Raw genomic sequence first — 20,833 nt, 5'->3', positions numbered from 1 at the left:
AATGATGGCAGTTAGCAGCAGATTGGATAGAGGTGGTGAGAGTATTTAAGTGGCATTTCCCAATCTAATCCAGTGTTAGTCAAGTTTAAACAAGCAGAGGTTGGGACAGAGGTTTCTAGATTATCACTGTTTTAGGGGTTGGCCATTTTTGTCCCAAGGGGAATTACTTTCATTCATTCCATTTATAACTTAAGGTAATAACTTTAAATTTTTTTATATCTTCCCAAGGAATCAGATAAAACTTTTACTATGTTATATTCCTCTTCTGTCGATAATCTCTGGCAGTTAATGATGAATGCAAAAAAAAAAAAAAAGACAAAGATTGCTAGTTATGTTTTCTTTATTTTATTACTGTTATTGACTGTTAAATTCAAGAGGAATTTGAGATTAGTTCATAACCATTGTAGGCTTATTTGTTCTCAGTTATGACTTGTTTGAATTTTTACTATATTTTCAAATAATTCCCTAATATTTATAGACATGCCTTGTGGTAACACCTGGTTATTAAGTTAATCTTTCAAACTTCAATGAAGTGCCCTTTATATTAATTATAACAGTAACTGAACATTCCCCCCTCCCTGTTCCTTAAGGAGCAAGGGCCAATTTTTACCACAACCTATTAACGCAGGCTCACACCTCAAATTTTACAACCGCTCCTCCTAAACTAAAATACCAAGTTGAAGCACTTGACTAGATGTCCGTGCCAACCTTGAAGGAAAAGCAAGATTATTTTGAGCGTAGTCAACCCTTTTAATTGTGCAGATGAACACCAGAGATAAGGAATATATAGCTTTTTAATTAGCAAGACTTTTTTTTGACATTGAAGTGAGGAAACAATGACCCTTTCTTGCACACAAAAACCAGGGCACTAAGGCAACTTTCCTTGAAAGAAGTGTTTTAAAATAAGCATATTTTATTTTAAATAAATCCTCCAGCATGAAATGGAAAGAGTTCACCACGGTCTTTGCTTGGAAGAAGGCTGTGTAAACAATATACTTGTCAGATGCATCTGTGCAGCTTAGCAACAGTTCCTTATTGGAAAGGCTATTTCCACATTTGTGGCTGAAAGGACTTTTTTACCTCAAAATTCACTCTCTCCTTTGGCTTGTTTCTCCCTTGACTCTACCCAGGCTTTATTAATAGTTCTCTTCATTTCATCATCTCCATCTTCATAAATTTTCTTCAAAACATTCATCAGCCCCTCACTAGGATCTGTGTCATTATCAAAGGAAGATTTTCTGTAGAAAAAAGAAAATGGAATAAAGCTTTACAACAAAACTTCCCTGCAATGAACAAATATCAAATCAGAAAAAATGGTTTTTTTTTTAAATGTCCTACATTCATTTGGGTCAGTTAGACCACCCAGTTAGAACACAGTGCTCTAGGAGGCCAAGGTTAGATAACTTAAGCTTCTTCCCCAACTCTGGCTAGCTGCTTCAAAGAAACATGCCACTAATCACAAGCTGGCTGGCCCAAAAGAGAGGGTTGGCTAGCTAAGTTCAATTCATTACCTTAAGACAACAGAACATGACACACCCCATAAATATCACTGGACTTAAAAGTGTAATAATTCCTAATCACATGCTTTCCTCAGGATCTGCTTTGACAAAGAGAAGCAGCAAAACTTTAAGAAAACAATTGATTAGCCCCCTTCTAGCCAGCAAGTCAGGTTATAACCCCGCCACCCCCCTCCAACAAAAACCACTCTGTAAAAACCTAAAGTGTCCGCAGTTCAAAATCGGTACACAGCACAATCATTTTGTACAACTATCTAAGCTGCAATTCTTAGAAATATAAGGAAAAAGACTCACTCCTTCTCTTTGCATTCTTTCTCCACCTGGGTCAGGTAATCCCATTTCTGTTCCTGCTTCTTTTTGCATAGTACAAGAACGGTATCAGTCTTGATCTAGAAGAGCCGGGAAAAAATACAAACTTTAAGATACAACAGATTCTGTATGTGTATTCTTTGATATTCATAACTTTTCCACTCCATAAATAATTTATGCATTGTCTCACCTGACCCCTAGAAATCCTCTATGGTTTGCCAGAAAGTACACATTGAGCAGTGCCAGGATCTGAACCCTTATCTTCCCATCTTCAGTTTAGTGATTTTTCTACTATACCACACACTCAATAACAAGGGGGACTGTAACATCTTGTAACAGCTATGTTAACAGCGTTGCGTTAGGGACAAATGAATGTGCTTTGGCAGATATAAAATGCCACAAAACTACAAGGATGAACAACAGTTTGTAGTGAAAAGACCACTCAATTTGGAGTCAAAAGGGCCAGGTTCATGCTCTGCCACTTACAAGGTTAATTCTAGTTCTAAAATCATTTTTCCAGAGGTTATTAGCGTAAATGCTAATAAGGTTTTACCACAGTAGTGAGCCACAGTTAGTAAAGTGAAGGGTTGTCACGTAGAAAGGGTTAGGTTTGTTATGTGTAATCACAGAGGACACAAATAAGAGGTATAGGAAGAAGCAGATTTTGCCTTAATATAGAGGAAAAAATTCCTATTAGAGCCGTTTAGAAATGAAATGGAATAGGCTGCCCCAACTGATACCAGTTTTTCTGTCATGTGAGGTATTATCAAGATGACCACACGTTGAAGATACTCCTGGTTGTACCAGATAACCTCAGGGTTCCCCTCCAGTGGTAAAATTCTGTGATTCTTATCCTACTATTTCTTATCCACACATTCCTCAGAAATCCCCCATAGATGCTTCATAGTTAACCTCTTTTAGTTCTCTAGCTAAGCCCTCATTACGTTGGTGTTTCAGTGCCCATAGATTTCTTTTGTGGGCATCCGAGTCCAAACGTGTCAGTTCTGCCACTGATAAACTATATCATTTTAGAAATGGTGACAGATCTGTGTTCCAGTCTCATCTAGATTTGCTCTTGGGATGATACAATTCAGTTGGGTCTCACACCAAGCTTCCTGCAGACTCATTTCCTCCTCTTCCTTTTTCACTGATTTGTGCTAAGCTACTGCTCATTATTTTGCACGACCTCCCTTTATACCACCATTTTGTGAACAAGTAAATATTTTAAACCTTTGTTGCTGTGTCTCTCCAAGGAAAATGTTTGCCAACTATAGTTAAGGAGCTATACTCTGGTTTACTTGTTGTGAGGACTGTTTTCTATCAGTTGAAATTCCAAGGAAACGGTAATATCACTGCTTCCAGTCACCTGTTACTATACATTTATCTCACTGTGAACAGTTTTATGATTTGATTGGCTGCTCACTAATTTCACTTGCTAATGACTAAATTTTATTTAAAGCTTTAACCTCTCAGAAAATAAATTATTAATCGCCGTAACTGTCTCCAGAAACCATTTCTATTTCTAAATTTCAACCACTGAAAAAAACACAGATTGGAAGATAAAAAACACTACTAAACAATGGAATCGTATGCCAACAGCAGAATTTGAGGTTTACAAAAGTAGCTATAACCTTGTGCCAATGTCTAATTTTATCTCTATAAAGAATTACAGAATAGCAAATATGAATAGTTCCACTATATGATGCTAATTATAAGTAATCTGAAAGGAGGTTAGTTTATATTAGTAGTAAATATAGGTTATAGAATTTTTTAAAGGCAGTTTCATATTTTTATTAGTATTTATCAACCTCCCAATAGAAAAGAACCTTTAAAGGACTGTCTTTAATGAATAAGAATAATATTTTTATACATTTCTTTTGAGACTGGGCTGGAAGTGCAAGTGGCCACTCTGGGGCCTGACCCCACTGCTGATATCATAGAAACTGTGACCACCTCTGTGTCCAACTATCCCTTCCTAGCAGCCTAGTGGCTCCCCATTTCAAGGAAGTCACCATGCTGATGCCAGACAGTGCTGACATCCCCCTTGGCTTTAGCTCAGAATTCTCAAATCAAAGGGATCCACCAGCTTCACTTAGCCTCCTTAGAACCAGAATTATTGGCATGTGCTACCATACCTGGCCATAAATGCCACCACCTTCCACCCTGTATTTTCTAAATGCTCCAAATAGCTTTTCCTCATTTTCATTACAGAGCAATCACTTTCCCCCATGATGAGGAAAAAAGCAAACTTCAGCCCAACCTCTGAATTTTCAAATTTAGACTTAGCAGGGTCTGAGTTAATTAGATTGTACAATGCAATTATACAATGATGTACTTTAAAAAAAAAAAAAGGAAAAACCTAGAAGACTCACCTTTCTTAAACTACCTTCTACAGAGATGGGCTTCAAGAGGTTGTTGACAGTCATAGAGTAGTTTTTCCCATTAAGATTCTTTACAAGAACTTCAAATGACCTATAAGGTAAATAAAATGATAGATGCATTATCTTCTTGGTTCTATGAGACTCTTAAGATGTTAAGGAAAGTGGCCAAAAAGCCTGAAATATTAGGTTGTCTTAGGGCCTTATAATCCCTGCTGCTCCCTGCAGGATTTGATGAGCTAAGTCCCAAATATAAAGACAGATTTTTTAAAGTCACAGAATGGAGAAATTGATCACAAAATTAAACAGACTTACAGGAAATTTATCACGACTAATAAAGCAATCAATGAAGGACAAAAGGCCGTGTATATTCCAAATTACATTGTACACTCACCTCTCTGTGAACTGCACCTGTACATTCTCAGTGGGGACTTGCTGAACACCTTTTAAGGTGATGTAGATTTTCACATATTTATCTGATTGATCCCATCCTACACACAAAGAAAGGTAGATTAGCCCAACAACTCTCTGAATTTGCTCCATAACACAATAGGTAGCTATGGCTCATACTTCTACTTGGTAATAAAAATAGACAATGGAAGGAATGTAAGAATGGGAGTGTTTCTTATGTATACAGTAAAAGTTCATATTCATAAAATACCTTATTGGTTTACAAAACTCACAAGTATATAGTGTAAACACTGCAATCCTCCATTTTGCAGATGGGAAAACTCAGGCTTGGAGAACTTAAGTGTTTAAGTGATTTTAGTAAGCTAAAGTGCTATAATTCAAACTTAATTCTGCTGAGTATATATCCCACAGTGCTGTGCTGGCTCCACAATTAACCCCATCAATCACAAAAGCAAGGCCTAGAATTAAGAAGCACAGAACTAGAAAAGACCTCACAATCTTTTAGAAAATGTGAAAGCTAAATACATTCTTGTCATGTACCTTCTCTTCTACACTTATTCTGGTGGTTTACTCAGCTCTACCACCTGCATTAAAAAAAAATTTTGGTTTCACAGCATTTTCCTACCTCTTTATGGTACTTTAAATGTCTAGTTCTTTATCCATTAAGGTACTTTATAATCATAGTGTTCTACAGTTTTTAAGGTGTATTCACATACACACTCAAGACAAGAGACTCAAAAGTTCACAGACCCAATGTCACATGGCACAAAAATCAGGACTTGAACCCAAGTCTTGCGCCTCCTAGTCCAGCGACCAAGGGATTTAGACAGAGACCTTTGAGATACTCTCATTCAAACCCCTTCATGTTGTTAAGGAAAATGAGGACAAAAAAAAGTGAAATAAGCAGAGCTGGGCTCTGAACTGAGGTGCACTGGACCCAATCTGGGGGATCCTGCTACTACATCTTCCAATCTAAGACATCAGTATTCTGCTTCAGGGCCTTAAAATAGCAGGTACCAGCAAATATTTATTATATGCCCCACAGGGCACATACTGTCTTTTTGCCTTTCTCTGTATCCCTATTGCTTAGCATAGGGCCTGGCACACAGCACGTACTTTATAAATGCTTGTTGACTGACTGACCAAGGATACTTTTTAACAAGAGCTTGTATTCTTTCCCCAACCCGCTTAAAATGTAATGAATCCTCAATCAACATTAACATGTACATAAACTACATATAAAAGGCATGGTTTAGTTATCAGGATGGAGTAGAAATGTGGATGTTATGTAAATGAATATTGACCAGGGTAGACTTCTAACAAATATGTTTGAGCCAAATTTTAAATAAGAACAATGCAGGAAGGTAGAAAGAACACTCAACTGGAAATCAGGAACTAGGAATGGAGTCCAAGCTTCCTTAACCTTTTTTGCGAAATGGACCCCTTTGTCAGTCTGGTGAAGCCCATGGACACCTCAGAATAAAGTTTTTAAATGCATAAAATAAGATACATAGGATTACAAAGAAATCCAATTATATTGAAACACTTATCAAAATAATTTTTTAAAAAGAGTTAACGGATTCCAGATTAAGAACCCATTATCGACCAAACTCTACCACTTAATTAGCTATGTGTTAAACAAATCACATCAATGGAATCACAGAATTAAAAAACTGGAAATGTTAGGTCATTTAGTCCAATAGCATAAATATACAACAGGGAACTAATTCACGACTTCCTAATTCAGTCCATTCTACCTTTTTAAAAACAGCTTTCTAAATTCTTAAAAGTCTTCTTTAAAATGAGTCAAAATCTATCTCTATTCCTAGATCTGCCCTCTAAAGCCAAATAGACCCTCTTCCACGTAACAAGTCTTTAAATATTTGCAGAAGCAACATTTCCCTCCAATAAATTTTCTCTCCTTAGTTCTTTCAATTAAAGCATGCTCAGATGGCATTCCAACCCTGTAAGCTTCAGTTTTCATGTCCCTTCCAACACTAAAAATCAATGATTCTGCCATAAATATGGATTTCTTGTCTCAGATAATTTCTGTGGTTGGTTAGCAGAGGGCAGAGAAAGACTAGAAAGCATTATTTAGGATACACTGGATCCTGAACCCTTCTCATCATTAATTTAAACAGTCTAGCTCTCTTGCATAGGCCTTTTGGGATGCAGTCTTGTTTTTCTTCTTTAGCACTGAAAAAGAGGGATTCCTCAGATTAAACAAGAACTGTGAAACCCTCTTACCGCCTCCTACCATTTACAACAATGAGCACAACAAAAAAAAAATTCATGTGTTGGTGAGTTCACAAAGAAGCAAGAGCTGGGATGTGGGAGCAGTAATCGTACCATAATTGTTGATTTTCACTGTGTACCCGACTGAAATGGGGGCGACCACAGCGGCTGGTTTCTCATTTTCAATGGCTTCTCCTTTCTCCTGTCCCTTCTGCTTTGTCTTGTGCTTGATCTCGGTTTCTAGCTTGGATTTTTCTGCTGTTAGGACATCACGGACTCTTTTCCTAGTGGCCTTTCCCAGCAACTCCTTCACTTCTTCCAGGTCTTTCCGTAGCTGTTTAAAGACAACAAAATACTTTTACTGTGACTTAAAGGATAAAGATCCATTTATTATACCCAACTTATACCCTAATTATTGAAATAGAAATAAGCTCTTCTCTGTTATTCTGGCTTGGTAGACCTCCTTGACGTGTGATTTTCAGATTTGGAAAGGACTTCAGAGTTCAACCTATACTTTACCAAAAATCTCCTCTACAATTAACCTGCCTGACAGGTACCCAGGCTTTTCTTGAAGCCCTCCTGTGAAGGAGAACCAATTCACCTCCTGAGACTTATCATGCCACTTTGGAATAACAAGTTTTCCCCTTATATCAAAACTTAACCCACGAATTCCACCTATTGTTTCTAGTCCCCCAAAGGTAGGACCTAGCAGAATAAATCTGATCTCACTTCCATATGGATAGTCCTTCAAATATTCAGAACTATCATGTTCTTCCTCAGTTTTCTCTTCTCTAGACTTAACATTCTCAGGTCCTGAAACAACAATGTTGCTAACAGCTGCTGTGGGTGTGTAAGACCAACAACACCAGCACACAAGAGGGCTGCTAGCACAGATTCTTTGATCTGCTTTTCTACGGAAAGCAACTTTAAGGGGTTTACAATCTCACTTTAATTAAACATACATATATCATTCACTTAATTCAGTGGAAAAAGTCAGCACCCTGAACTTCAGAGAAAACACAAACAGAAATTACAAGCAGAAATTATATAAACAGAGCAAATAACACAAAGTAGCAGACAGGGCTTCTGTCTGTCCATAGCAATACATGCAGTTACTAGAGAAAGCAGCACCAACGTCTGGGTTTTCAAAGCTGGGGAGCTCTTTAACGGCTACCCGGAGTCTCAAATGGCCAAACTGCATGAACACTCTTCCAGGGAGTGAGCTCCCAAGCAAAATGCTAACCTTAGAGTACATATACACTTCTTCAGGGTCAGAGGGCCTCACAACCACGTGACTCAAGGTTTCTTGTGACTTAAGCAGGTCATCAAAGACTCTTGATTCAAAGGCACTTGATTGCCTTAATGCTGCTGAGAAGCACTCCAAAAGAAAAAAGTGAAAAGTCCCACTTTGCTTGCCATTACAGATCCTTCAACGAATCTTCTTGTGGAATGATCCCTAAGGCCCTTCACTATCCTGGGGGTCCTCTTATAAATGCTCTCCGCCTCTACATCTTTCTTAATGACCCTAAATTCTCACTGGCTTTTCCTTTCTTCCTGTTGAACGAGCTTTTTTTTCCCTTGTGCCCCTTAAAAATACCCCTCAAATTGATAGTCAATTTTGAATTCCCTAATCAACACGACATGTTTCACTGGATAGATAACTTTCCCTATTTTGGAGTGTTTTATTTCTTCATCACATATTTGAAAAAAGAATCATATAATCAGAGCTGGCAAGTATATAAGAAATGTACTACCCTGTCCAAAATATCCAGCACGATTATTTCCTTTCTGAAGCTCTGCCATGATTGAAAAGCTACAACCTCCCTCAAAACAGGCAGCCCTAACACCACTACGTGTTATAAAAAAATGAAAGGAAAAATAAATGAGTGGGTATATGATGACGGCACAACTTATTAAAAAAAAACCTGAATTCCCAAACCTACCTATCGGACCTTGGGAAAGTCAGCGAAATTGCAGGGGCTAAACTGGATGTGCTGAGGTCCCTCTAGATCTATGATCTTATGAAGTGGGACCACAATCCCAAAAAATTCACAGCCTACATTTTGTGCAACTTACATAATTACGACACTATACTATATGCCAGACTATTTGGATGGAGATCTGATTTTTCTATGCCTCGGGATTTTTCTATACTGAACAATGTTGTTCCCGTGATATCAGCCAATCTATGATGTCTTTGAGTGCACTTAATATAATGTAACACCAGTGCCAGTCTTTGGAACTCAGTGATGTACTTTAATGGTTTCAACAGTAATGGCATAACTACTAATGTTCAGATCATGCATATGGTCCTGCTGCTCATGGAACATTTATTTCTTCAGGTATGTGAAACAAAGCACATTTATCTAATACTATCATTCCAGTTCTCTTCCTACTAACTGAACTCTACTAGGGCTATTTCTTAAAAGTCAATGCATTCAGCTCTTTTTGGGGGAGCAGATGCAGAGGTGATTAAAAGTCTTAATGTTTACCTTGTGTTTTATGGAAACTCCCAGAGACTAGCCTATCTTTGCCCTATCCTAACTCTTTTCTAGTCTAGCCCTACTACCAGGAGCCTGAATTTAGAGAAAAAAAAATGGGGTGGAAGGGGAAGAGATGGAAAGGCTGCAAATGATCCCTACCTACCAAAATCATATTTTTGAATAATTAACGGCTGACTATAAGCCACCTTAAAAAAAAGGAAATTAAAAAATAATGTATGTTCCTGCTTTCCTTCACACAAACACATATTAGTCTAAGTATGAGTTATCTCAGTTTATTTTAAGATTCTACCTTGATGGGGTAGAACAAGTATTTTAATGGAGTTCCTGGCTTAAAAAAAATATCTAACAGCAAAAAACACTGAATGAATTGTACATGGACAGCTGCTAAAATAAAGACTAAGTCTCAAGCAGATAGAATGGTACTTGAATCATGACCCCTTAAACATGCCTTATTCAGAACATTTTAAAAATACATAATACAAAGCACAGCCAAGAAATTTATAAAACTGCCTTTTCTAGCTTAGCTGCATAAGTGCATTGTCACAACGGTATTCATGTTTAGCTTGATGTAAAACAGAAAAGGGCATTTTAGTTCAAAGCTACTATTTCTATCACAATATTTTTACGGAAAATAAAACTGATAATCTGTACTGTACTGAAACATTTTACAGTAAGTCTTATATTCTCCTAATATAGCATTTGGCTAGAATTAACAAAAACTTACCAATTTTCCTAAATAGATGAATATTTTGCCTTTAGAAGAACATTTTAGTAAAAATCAAAATTTTGACACAGACCGATTTTTTTTTAAATCACTCATTTCTTATCAAAAGCTATCACAGCAAGGATGCTTGTAGAAGTCATTCACAGTGCAAAAAAACTAGCTGTGGCCAGCATCTCAAAATTCCATAGTAGAGGAAGCACTATATAGTATGACATAGGGACAATGTAATCAGCATAGATCCGTTCCCAAATAGCATCCCCAGGCCCTCTATATCTAGTTTTCACTCTTAAATAACCTTTTAAAGCCATGTCCCCTGAGGTCTATAGTTCTGTACCTAATGGCTTCTCAGCCCATGTTATGTGAACACATAAGCACCCTATTATTTCTCCCTCCTCCCCAATCTGAGATCCTCTCACTTTACTGAAAAACAAAACAAAACAAAAAAAAATCTAATCAAAGCTCCCTTCTCCTCACTGTACAACCCCTTGATATTATCCCTACAATTTCCTCCTGATGAAGAGATTCCCCTTCTCATCAAGGCCAACAAGTCCTTCATTCTCTCCTCCCTCTGGAAAGTTCCTTCTCTTCTACTACAAACATATGCAAGTCTCCTCTATGCTGGGCAGAAACTCTATCATCCTGTACTTCCTTCTGTCAAAATCCTTGAAAAAGCCAACTATATGCTGGCTCCATCTTCTTTTCTCTTATTTTCTTCTTGACTGCCTGCAAAATGGCTTCCAACCTCACTCAACTGCACCTGCTCTCTCCAAAATGAACAATGATCTATTGGCCAATCTCCATCCTCCTTGGCCTCTCTGCAGCACCGGATCCTTAACTACCTTCTCCCTCTTCATCTTTGTGACACTGTTCCCTCCTGGTTCTCCTCCCATCTGACTGCTCCTTTTCAGTCAAGTCAGTCGGTCAACACGATAATAGGTGCTGCGGTTACTAAGAATGACAAAAACACAGTACCTGCTCTCAAGGAACTCAGTCTAATGGAGAAAACAACATGTAAACAATTATGAACAAACCACCCCCCAAGATAATGTGGAGATAATCAACAGAGGGAAACCACCAGCATTAAGGGCAATCAAAAAATGCTTCTTGTAAAAGATGGAATTTGAGATTTAACTTTAGGGAAGCCTGGCAGATGGGAGAAAGGGGAGAATTCCAGTATGAGACAGCCAGGGAAAATGCTCAGAGTTGGGAGATGGAGTAACTTGCAGAAGAATAGCAAGAAGCCCAGTGTCACTGGATCAGAATATGGCTTCTTTAAAGACCACGTAGGGGAATTCTATATTTGATCCTGGAGGTGATAGGGAGCCACTGGAATTTGCTGAAGGAGGGTGGATGGTGGTAGGTGGTGTGGACAATGTCAGACTTGTGCTTTTGGGAAAGTTATTTTGACAGACAGGTGGAGAATAGGCTGGAGTGGGGAGGTTTATGGCAAGGAGATTAAATAAAAGGCTGTTGCAATAGTACAGGCATGAGATGATAGGGGTGTGCACCAGGGTGATGGTAAAGCCAGGAGAGTAGAGGGAATATGAGATGTATGAAGGTAAAACTGACTGGCTTTGGCAACAGACTGGATATGCAGGGATTTAGGATGATACTTAGATTGTTAGTTTAGATGACTGGTAGTGGTACCCTTCCCAGTAATAGTCCAAGAAACAGAAGGGTTTGGAGAGAAATGTAATGAGTTAGCTGAGTTTAATGTTTATGGGACATCCAGTTCAAGATGTATAATAGTCAGTCAATTAGCATTTATTAAGTGCCTACTATGTGCCAAGAACAGTGATAAGGGATAGGGGTACAAAAGGGGGCGGTAAACAGTCTCTGCTCTCAAGGGGCTCACAGTGTAATGGGGGAAGACAATATGAAAACAACTATGTAAAAATACAAGATATACATAGAGTAAGCTGGAGACACATGACTGTAGGTCAGTAGAGGGCTGGACAAGTAGATATGAAAATTAACAGATAATAATTAAATCCATGGGAGCTAATGAGATCACCAAATAAAATAGTTTTGAGGAAAAAGAGAGAACCAAAGTCCCAAGTTATCAGATGAGGACTGGATGAACAAGTGAGGAAATAGGCAGGAGAACGGGGATAGTGGTGGCAAGACTAAAGTATCCAGAAGGTTATCAATAGTGTCAAAGGAAAAAAAGTCAAGAAAGATGAGGACTGAGATGGGGCCATTAGATTTTGGAAAGACCAGTTTTGGTAGACTGAGGTCAGGAGTCAAAAGAAAAAAAGGCAAGGAGACACACTGATTATAGACAGTCTTCCCCAGAAGTTTGGCTGGAAAAAGGAAGAAGAGATAGGATACAATTACAGGTGGGGATGTATAACTCTAGTGAGGATTTTTCTGAGGATGGGAGAGACACAGGCATATTTGTAGGCAGTAGGAAAGCAACCAGTAGGTAGATAACAGGAAGATGGAGGGATGAAAAGGAGAGAGGTAGAGAAATAGGGAATGAGGGGGAGAGGGGAAGGGAGAGGAAGGAGAGAGATAAAAATATAGTTGAGAGAGGAGTCAATCTGTTAAGAAGAAATGGGATAAATTGTGCATGTAAAGGGGTTTGCTGTGGCAAGAAAAGGGCTGCTTCTTATGTGAGATGGGGTAGAGGAGATGGTGACAAAAGGCAAGTGAGTGATGTGAAATGAAGAGGAAGGAAAAAGAGAACCTCTTGGCAAATGGCCTCAATGTTTTTAGAATCAGTATCCTTTGCTGATTCATCATTGCTATGTACTACAACGTTCCTTTCTGGGACTTTTTCTCTATTTTGGTCACTTGATCTGCTTTCATTGGAGCCGGATAAATTCTCTCTCTCTCCCCAGTGTCTCTCCTCACTCCAGTTAGTCCTACATTTCCAACTGCCCAATGGACATTTTCAACTGGATATTCTTGAGACATTTCCAACTCCACACGTCTAAAACACAACTCATCTTTTCCCTAAGCCCATTCCTCTTCCAAATTTCCAAAATATTGAACAAGGCAACGCTATCCTTCCAATTACCAAGGTGGTAAGTACATACAACCAGGTTATTGGCATTTAACTATCTTTCCAACCTGGCTCCTTCTACCTCTCCAGACTACTTACCGTTTACCCAGCTGTCCTCCGGAATACGCTAGCATACTTACTGTTTGGTACACAGGACACCCAATCTCCTGTCTGTGGTTTTGTACTGGCTGCTCCCCATGTTTGAAAGCACTTCCTCCGCAGCTTGACCTCTTGGAACTCCTAGTTTCCTTCAAGCCTCAGTTTAAGTGCCATCATGTATATGAAGCATTTCCTAGTTTCCATTTGCTAGGGCACCCCAAACTACCTTATGTTTATTCTGTCTGGATTTAATGTAAACTTCTGTGTGAACATGTGCTGTCCCTTATTAGAAAGTAACTTTAAGGAGAGGACAGTTTTCATCCATTTGTGTGCAACAAGCGCTGCAAACTATTTATTACCCGAGATTCCTCATCTACTAGCCTTTAGATGACCAGCAATTTTGATTGTGTATTCCACGATCACAGCAACATACATCCAGAAAAATGGACAATAGCAATCTAATTTATTCTTTGTCATACACATCATTTCCAACTTTGTAGTCATGCATAATTCATCAGAAAAATTTATTTCCAAGTTGCCAGATACAAAATTACTAACTCACACATTAAAAAAAAATTCTATTTGAATAGTGATTGCTGTTCAGTCCTTCATGACCCCATTTTGGGTTTTCTTGGCAAAAAATACTGCAGCAGTTTGCCATTTTCTTCTCCAGCTCATTTTACAGATAAAGAAACTGAGGCAAACAGGGTTAAATGACTTGCCCAGGGTTACACATCTACTAAGTGTCTGAAGCCAGATCTGAACACAAGAAGTCTTCCAGGCTCCAGGTCCCCATTCTATCCACTGCTCCGTAGAGATTACCCCCAATCAATGACATAAACATATATGTTGGTTAATGTGAATATATGAGGTAGATATTTCCAATTTACTCAGGGGATAAACAGCATTGTTTGTTAGCAATATAAAGATGCCTGGATTTGGAACTGATACTTGTGTTCCAGGCCCCATAAACGCTGAGCCTCAGTTTCTCCATCTGTAAAATAATACCTGCTGGGGCAGCTAGGTGGCGCAGTGAGTAGAGTACCGGCCCTGGAGTCAGGAGGACCTGAGTTCAAATGTGGTTTCAGACACTTGACACATGTACTAGCTGTATGACCTTGGACAAATCACTGAACCCCAATTGCCGTGCCAAAAAAAAAAAATACCTGTAGTAAGTACCTTACAACAATGTTGTGGTAATCAAGTCAAATAATGGCTGGAAAACACTGTGTATTTTAAAAGTAATTAACGCATAATAGATGCGTTAATACTCCTACGAATAGCCTACTAGTCTAACTGCTCACTTTTACAGAGGAGGAAACTGAAGCCTGGGAGGTACAATCACTTACCCGAGATCACACAGTTAATTAGTGGCAGGGCAGAACATAGAAACTAGGTCTCTGTTTAAGACTGTTCTTTGTACTCCTGCAAGCTGAAAGGCACAATTATGTCTCTGGGGGTTAACCCTTTATCAGACGGGCGCAACTATACATAGATACGTAATTCACTACACCCCCGAGGCTGCTCCTCTCCTAAGTTCTACAATTTGCAAACTGAAAAAATGTAAAACTGTGGGGAGCTTAACAAATTCAGGTTTTTAAACAAAGTTTAAATTCGGAGGTAAAACTGAGAGTCAGTGTCTTTATGATGCTGAAAAACAAGATCTCAAGATAAAGCGCTGTTACTAACTTCGGACTCCGGCCGTGACGGTCCCTTTCCTAACAAGTTTTCCTCGGTCTCGGTTACCGGGAGCAGGTGTGGACATGCCCGACACATCCGTCCCAGTAAATCCTCTGGGGAAAAACGAAAGTGCGGGACCAAGGTCACGCCCTGCTCCTTTACCCTCCGAACGCGCGGCCCGACGCCCGGAGCCCTCCTCGTTAGCTCGGCGCCTATTTAACTCTCTACGTTCACAACCACCGCGGGGTGTCAGGCCCGCCGCCCCAGCCTCAAAGCCGCCCTGGTCCGCGTTAAGTTGCACTCCTTCCCGGTACGAGGCGCTGGACGGAGCTACGGGGACGAGGCCCGGCGGTCAGGAGCCCTCTTCACTAGGCCGGCAGCATCGGGGGCTATCGGGAGGGCTCCGGCGCTGACACCACCTGCCTGCGGCCCGGGCTCTCTCCCGCCCGGTCCCCCGGGCCACGAGGAACTTTCCCGCGGGAGCCGAGGCTTCGGGGGCCGCGCCACCGCACACTGGAAGCGGGCGGGAGAAGGGGCTTTGCAAGAAGCGGGAGCGGGGCCCACAGGAGAAGGACGGCGCCGGGGCATGTGCGGAAGAGCTCCCGGGGACCGCACGGGCGGGAAGGGTCCGGGGCGTGGGGCCTTACCTCCTCCAGGGCTGCCGCCATGGCTTGCCGCCACCGCCAGGAGTAACGCGAGCTGCGACCACGCAGAGGAGACGCCCCGGGATCCCACTCCGCAAGGACTGGGCTCAGAGCGCGGACCCTACTGCCACGAGCCGCTGCCCCCAGCGCCTCCTGCGCACGTATCGGATGTTCGCGGGCCGCCCTCTACGCCGCCTGCGCGAGGACCGGCCCGGCACGAGCCGCTCCTTAGGCCGCCTGCGCGAGGACGGACCGGACGCGTCTCGGCCGGTCTCCAGAGCCGCGCCCCCTCCTCATGGCCCACCCCCTTCCTCTAGCGCGAGATGCGTCTGGAAGCTTCGCGAGCCACCCACGTGGAGCCTCCGCCAAGTCCTAAGCCCCGCCCAGTCAGCCTCTCGCGCATGAGCCCTGCCTGCGGAAGCCAGCGTCGCGCGGCCACGGGAGCTGACTGGCCGTTGGAGGAAAGAAACGCAGCCGCAGCTCACCCTACGACCGGAAGGATTTCCCGATCGTGGGTGATTAGTGGGCCAGGCCTGGAGCGTCCGCAGTTTTGCTTCCTCTTGGACGCTGGGCCGCCCCAGGGCGCTGTGATCTTGCTGAAAGCAAAATCTTGAAAAACTTGTGAGGCCCGAAGCCGATCGGCCTATCGTGGACAGAAGAGGCCGATTTAAAGTGGAAGGCTACTTGGGTCTTTATTGTTTGAGCTTACGTCACGTCACCGCCAGTTGCGGGGGCGGGGCCACTGCTCCAAGGGGTGGGGTGCGGGGGTCCTTTGCTGCACCTGCCCGCCCTGGCGGTCTCGGCCCCGTCCCCCGCCCCCCACCTGGAGACGGCTCCGGATGTAAATGCCAGAACCACACCAGGCTGGTCCTGGAAAGTCCGTGTCTGTACGTGTACACACTCTCGGGCTGTCTCTGTTGATCCCTACGGTCCAGTGCAGACTGAAGTCAGGAAGCGCTTATAAAGCACCAGCTGCTGGCGCCGTGCTCTCCTCTAGGGGTTTGAGGATACAAATACCAAAGTGAGACCAGCCCCTTGCTGCCTTCTCAGCAATATTAGGGGCTTCCTTCAGCGTGCCAGGCATTGTGCTAGTAGATGGGGATGCAAAGAAAGGCAAAAACAACCCCTGCTCTTAAGGAGCTCGCCATCGAATGGGAGACGACAAGCTGTGTGCAGATGAGATACATGTACTAAGCTGCAGGTGCTCTCAGGGGAGGCGCGAGCTTTGAGGGGGACCTGCAAAGGCATCTTGCAGAAGGTGGAATTTTAGCCAAGACTAGTAGGAAGCCAGGAAGTGTAGAGGAGGCTTCCTTATTCCCCGAAAGGCCCACAAGTAAATACAAGGCAGATTACTAAAAAGGAGGGTCTCACGACCGGAAGTATCAGGAAGGATGCTGGGCCGAGGGTAGTGCAAGGGAAAGAATCCCGGATCGGAGTTAGAGTTCAAGTATTGGTACAGTTACTGCTTAATGTCTGTAACCTTGAACAAGTCATTTTCTCTATCAGTAAACTGAGGGTGCTGGACTTCATGAGCCTCAAGGACCCTTACACCTCCAGATTGGTGACTTTAGGTGGAACTTAGAATGAACCTTAAAGAGGTCTAGAATTCTGAAAAGGTTTGGGTGATGAGGAAGAGCATTCTGTCTCTGGGGGGACAGTCAGTGCAAAGGTATGGAGGTGGGAGTGTATTGGTACCCCCTCTGGAAACTAATACAACTGTAAGAGACACTTGGTTTTGTGGTTTGGATACACGAAGGGTTAGGGTTAAATTCGCGAGGCCTTTAGGGTTAGGGTTGGGTTAGGGTTAGGGTTAGAGTCGGAGGTGCGCATTTAGGGTTTGAGGAAGAGTAATGTGTGATCAGCCTAGAAATGTAGGTGGTCCACCAGAGGGGGATAACCAAACAGAGGAGTTTTGCATTTTAAATAAAGTTGCTAGAGCTTCTGGAGCGGGGGATGACATAGTAAGACCCGTGCTGTAAAAAGGTCAGTCTGGCAGTTCTGTTGAGAATGGATTGGAGTGGAATGAGATTAGATGTAGGGAAATTAGTAGATTGAGGCTATGGCAATATTGATGGCCTGAGCCAGATAATAACTAAAATAGGTAAGGTAGAGAGTTACAACACAAATTTCCAAGTGAGGTTTGAAGGAACAATTAAGACAGAAGGAGTCTGGGAACCTACCCTGAAGGCGCTGGCATTTGACTTGAGCTTTTAAAGAAAGGGCCAAAAGGCTAAAAACAGGCATAGGAGACAGTCTGGTGTAGGGCCCAAAGGTCCAGGGGTCAGAGGCTTTAGTTATCCCATGTCAGGCTAGAGTGTACTAGAGCATGGGCAGAGGAATAAGAGAGAAGGCAGGACAGGTAGGATGGCGTCAGATTTTACTAAAGGGCTTTGAATACAGGCAGAAGGGTGTGAATTGGGTAGTTACTGAGTAGAAGAGAGCCAGTGAAGGTTTTTGTGCAGAGTGACATGAAGAATGGATTGGAGTGGGAACAATAGAGGTGGAAAGACCTGGAAGGGGGCTATTGCAGTAATTCACTATCCCACATAATAAGGGGCTGGATTAAGGTGGTGGCAGTGGAAACAGAGGAGAAGAAACACTTCATTGCCCCTTCTTCCACTTCTCAATCCCTTACAATCTAGATTCCAACCTTTCTCCAACTAAAACTGCTCTCTCCAAAGTTGTGATCTCTTAGGGCCTATTCTCAGGCGTCTTTGTCCTTGACCTCTCAGGAGAGTTTGACTTCTCCCTAGGTAACTGTTCTTTCCGGGGTTCTTGTGGTGGTCACAGCTCTTCCCTGGTTCTCCTACCTGTAACGACCATTCTCCCTTTCATTCTATTGCTGGATCATCATCTAAATTCTATTCCCTCAGTAGAGGGCAGGTCTCTGCTAACCATGGGTACCCCAGGCTCTGTCCTGGGCATCCCATTTTTCTCTACATCTTTTTTCTTGGTGGTCTCATTATTTCCTGAAGTTTCAATTAATTAACTATGCAGATTATACTCCAACTTATATATCCAGCCCCAGTCTATCTCCTGAACTCCAGTTTCATATTACCAAATGCCCACTGGCCATCTCCACTTGGATGACATATAGTTATTGTAAACTCAACATTCTCAACAAAATATCTTTAAAATATTCAGAACCATTATCTTTCCTCCTGAATACATGCCTCCTCTAAACTTCCTGTTTCTGTTGTACACACTACCCAGTTTTGCAACTTTGGCATCATTTTCCATTCTTTCCCTATCCCCCCATATCCAATTATTTGCCAAGTCTTGAAGATTCCACCTGCACAACATCTTCAAATCCATCTCCTTCTCCACATTCCCATGGCTAACACCAGATTATCAAATTAGATAATATTTGTACAGCACTCATTTACAATGCTTGGCATATAGTAGGCATTTAATGTATTTTTTCCTCCCCCCTTTTAGGCCTTCATCATCTCTTGCCACCTCAGACAGCTAGGTGGTGGAGTAGTTAAGAGTGCTGGGTCTGAGTCAGGAAGAACTGAATTCATCTTCAGCCACACACTTACCAGCTGTGTGACCCTGGGCAAGTCACTTAATTTCTGGCTATCTCTGTTTCCTCTTCTATGAAATGGGGATTATTAATAACAGTACATCCCTTCCAGGGGTATTGTTGAAAGAGATTATATTTACAAAAGTGCCTGGCACATAGTAGCATTTAATAAATGCTCGTTCCCTTCTACTTCCCCCTCTTTCCTTGAGCATTGCAATAGCCTCCTAATTGGACTGCTGGCTTCTAGTCTTTTCTTCTGTCCAATCCGTCATCCATACAACTGCCAAAAGAATCCTTCTAAAGCACAACTGTTCCTATGTCACTCCCCTGCCTAAGAGATTTCAGTGATTGCCTGTTGCCTTTAGGTTTTAATACAGAGGTCTCATCTTGGCCTTTACTACCAGGTTTCTAGCCTCGTTTTCAAGACTTACAGCACATTACTTCCTTTTGCACACATTACATTTCACTAAAAATAAACTGTTTGCTGTACAGCCTGAAGTTATAATTCCATCTCCCACCTCCATGTTTTGGCTCATGTTCCCCATGCCTAGACGGCATTCCTTCTGTCCTCTACTTCTTGGAATCCCTAGCTTCCTTCAAGATTTAGCCCATGTGCCCTCTCCTGTGGAAACCCTAGGTGTCAGTCCTCAGTCCTAAAAATCATTATGTAAAAACAACATTTGTGTTTATAGGTTATATCCTCTGATAAACTCCTTGAGGGCATGGAATGTTTTTTTTCTTTTCATCCTTATGTTCCTAGAACCCAGCAGAATGTCTTTACCATTGAGGGTTGGGGATGGGAAGGGAGGAAAGAGGTAGGTCTAGACCTATTGTTTCTAACATTATACTCAGTGTTTCCCAGCCTTGGATGTCCCTACCTGTAAAGCAGTCATAAAGTACATTAGCACAGGGCTTAGCACATAGTAGGTGCTTAATGTTTGCTTCCTTCTCCTGTTTAGGGCCTCATCATCTCTTGCCATTAATTATCCCCATTATCCTCATCCTAGTGGTGAGAGGTGTCTTCTTATATCTCTCCTTTCTGGCCAAGCTCGTTTATAATTTTGCAACACTTTTTTTGTGGTTGTTTTTACCATTTACACTATTATAGTCATTGTGTATAATCTTCTCCTGGCTCGGCTTACTTCATTTTCTTAACATCACAATAATAATTGATGACATTCATGGCCCACAGTTTGTTTTGCCATTCCTCAAGATGCCTCAGTGGGCATCTATTTTGTTTCTAGTTCTTTGCTGCCAAAAAAAATAAAAGTGCTACTAGAAGCATTTTGCTGTAAATGAAGCCATGATGATGTCATTTTTCAGCTCAAAAACGTTTAGGGAATCCCCCAACCTGATATTTTTAAGCCTCTTAACAAACTCCAATCAACTTCGTCCAGACATTTCACATGACTTCCCATCATTGGGATTAAAAGGGCTTTGCAGAATAATTAGATGAGTAGGTCCAGTGCTAGAGGAAGGAATGGAGCTGCCAATCAAGCCAATCAACCAACAAGGAAGCATAATGCCTACTACTTACCAGGCACTGAAGATACAAAGACAGACATGAAACAGTTCCTCTCCTCAAGGAACTTTGAATCCTAATAGGAAGACATATGTACATATATAGGTGTATACAAGATACATATCATGTAGATGCAATGTAACTATCAAGGAAAAAGAATTTTGGAGAGGGGGGGTGGTATGGAGTGAGAGAATGGACTAAAACAGGTCCTGCAGTCATCAATATTTATTAAGCATTTACTGTGTTCCAGGGACTATGTTATGCTCTGATACAAAAA

At 41.7% G+C, this 20,833-nt stretch overlaps 1 protein-coding gene across 1 annotated transcript; it reads right to left on the bottom strand.

Annotated features, from left to right (window-relative positions):
• Positions 1–322: 322 nt before the first annotated feature.
• On the bottom strand, positions 323–15,823 carry LOC118846262 (calcyclin binding protein). The gene is made up of 6 exons (XM_036754590.1): positions 15,512–15,823; positions 6,965–7,184; positions 4,599–4,695; positions 4,199–4,298; positions 1,812–1,906; positions 323–1,238 (listed from the first exon to the last, which is right to left on the bottom strand). The coding sequence occupies exons 1-6, from the start codon at positions 15,530–15,532 to the stop codon at positions 1,082–1,084; spliced, it is 690 nt and encodes a 229-aa protein (XP_036610485.1). The 5' UTR covers positions 15,533–15,823; the 3' UTR covers positions 323–1,081.
• Between the last annotated feature and the right edge of the window lie 5,010 nt (positions 15,824–20,833).

This window comes from Trichosurus vulpecula, chromosome 4 (genome assembly GCF_011100635.1).
Source record: "Trichosurus vulpecula isolate mTriVul1 chromosome 4, mTriVul1.pri, whole genome shotgun sequence".
NCBI lineage: Eukaryota > Metazoa > Chordata > Mammalia > Diprotodontia > Phalangeridae > Trichosurus > Trichosurus vulpecula.
The sequence above is the reverse complement of the archived record's forward strand: the minus strand, read 5'-3'. Positions and strand labels throughout refer to the sequence as shown.

Excerpts from the sequence above, each read along its gene's own strand:
- LOC118846262 (XM_036754590.1), bottom strand. The coding sequence starts at position 15,532 with ATGGCGGCAGCCCTGGAGGAG. Across the intron at positions 4,299-4,598 it reads CAGGTGCAGTTCACAGAGAG|GTCATTTGAAGTTCTTGTAA; the intron begins GTGAGTGTACAA and ends TTTACCTTATAG. Across the intron at positions 1,239-1,811 it reads AAAGAATGCAAAGAGAAGGA|AAAATCTTCCTTTGATAATG; the intron begins GTGAGTCTTTTT and ends TTTTTTCTACAG.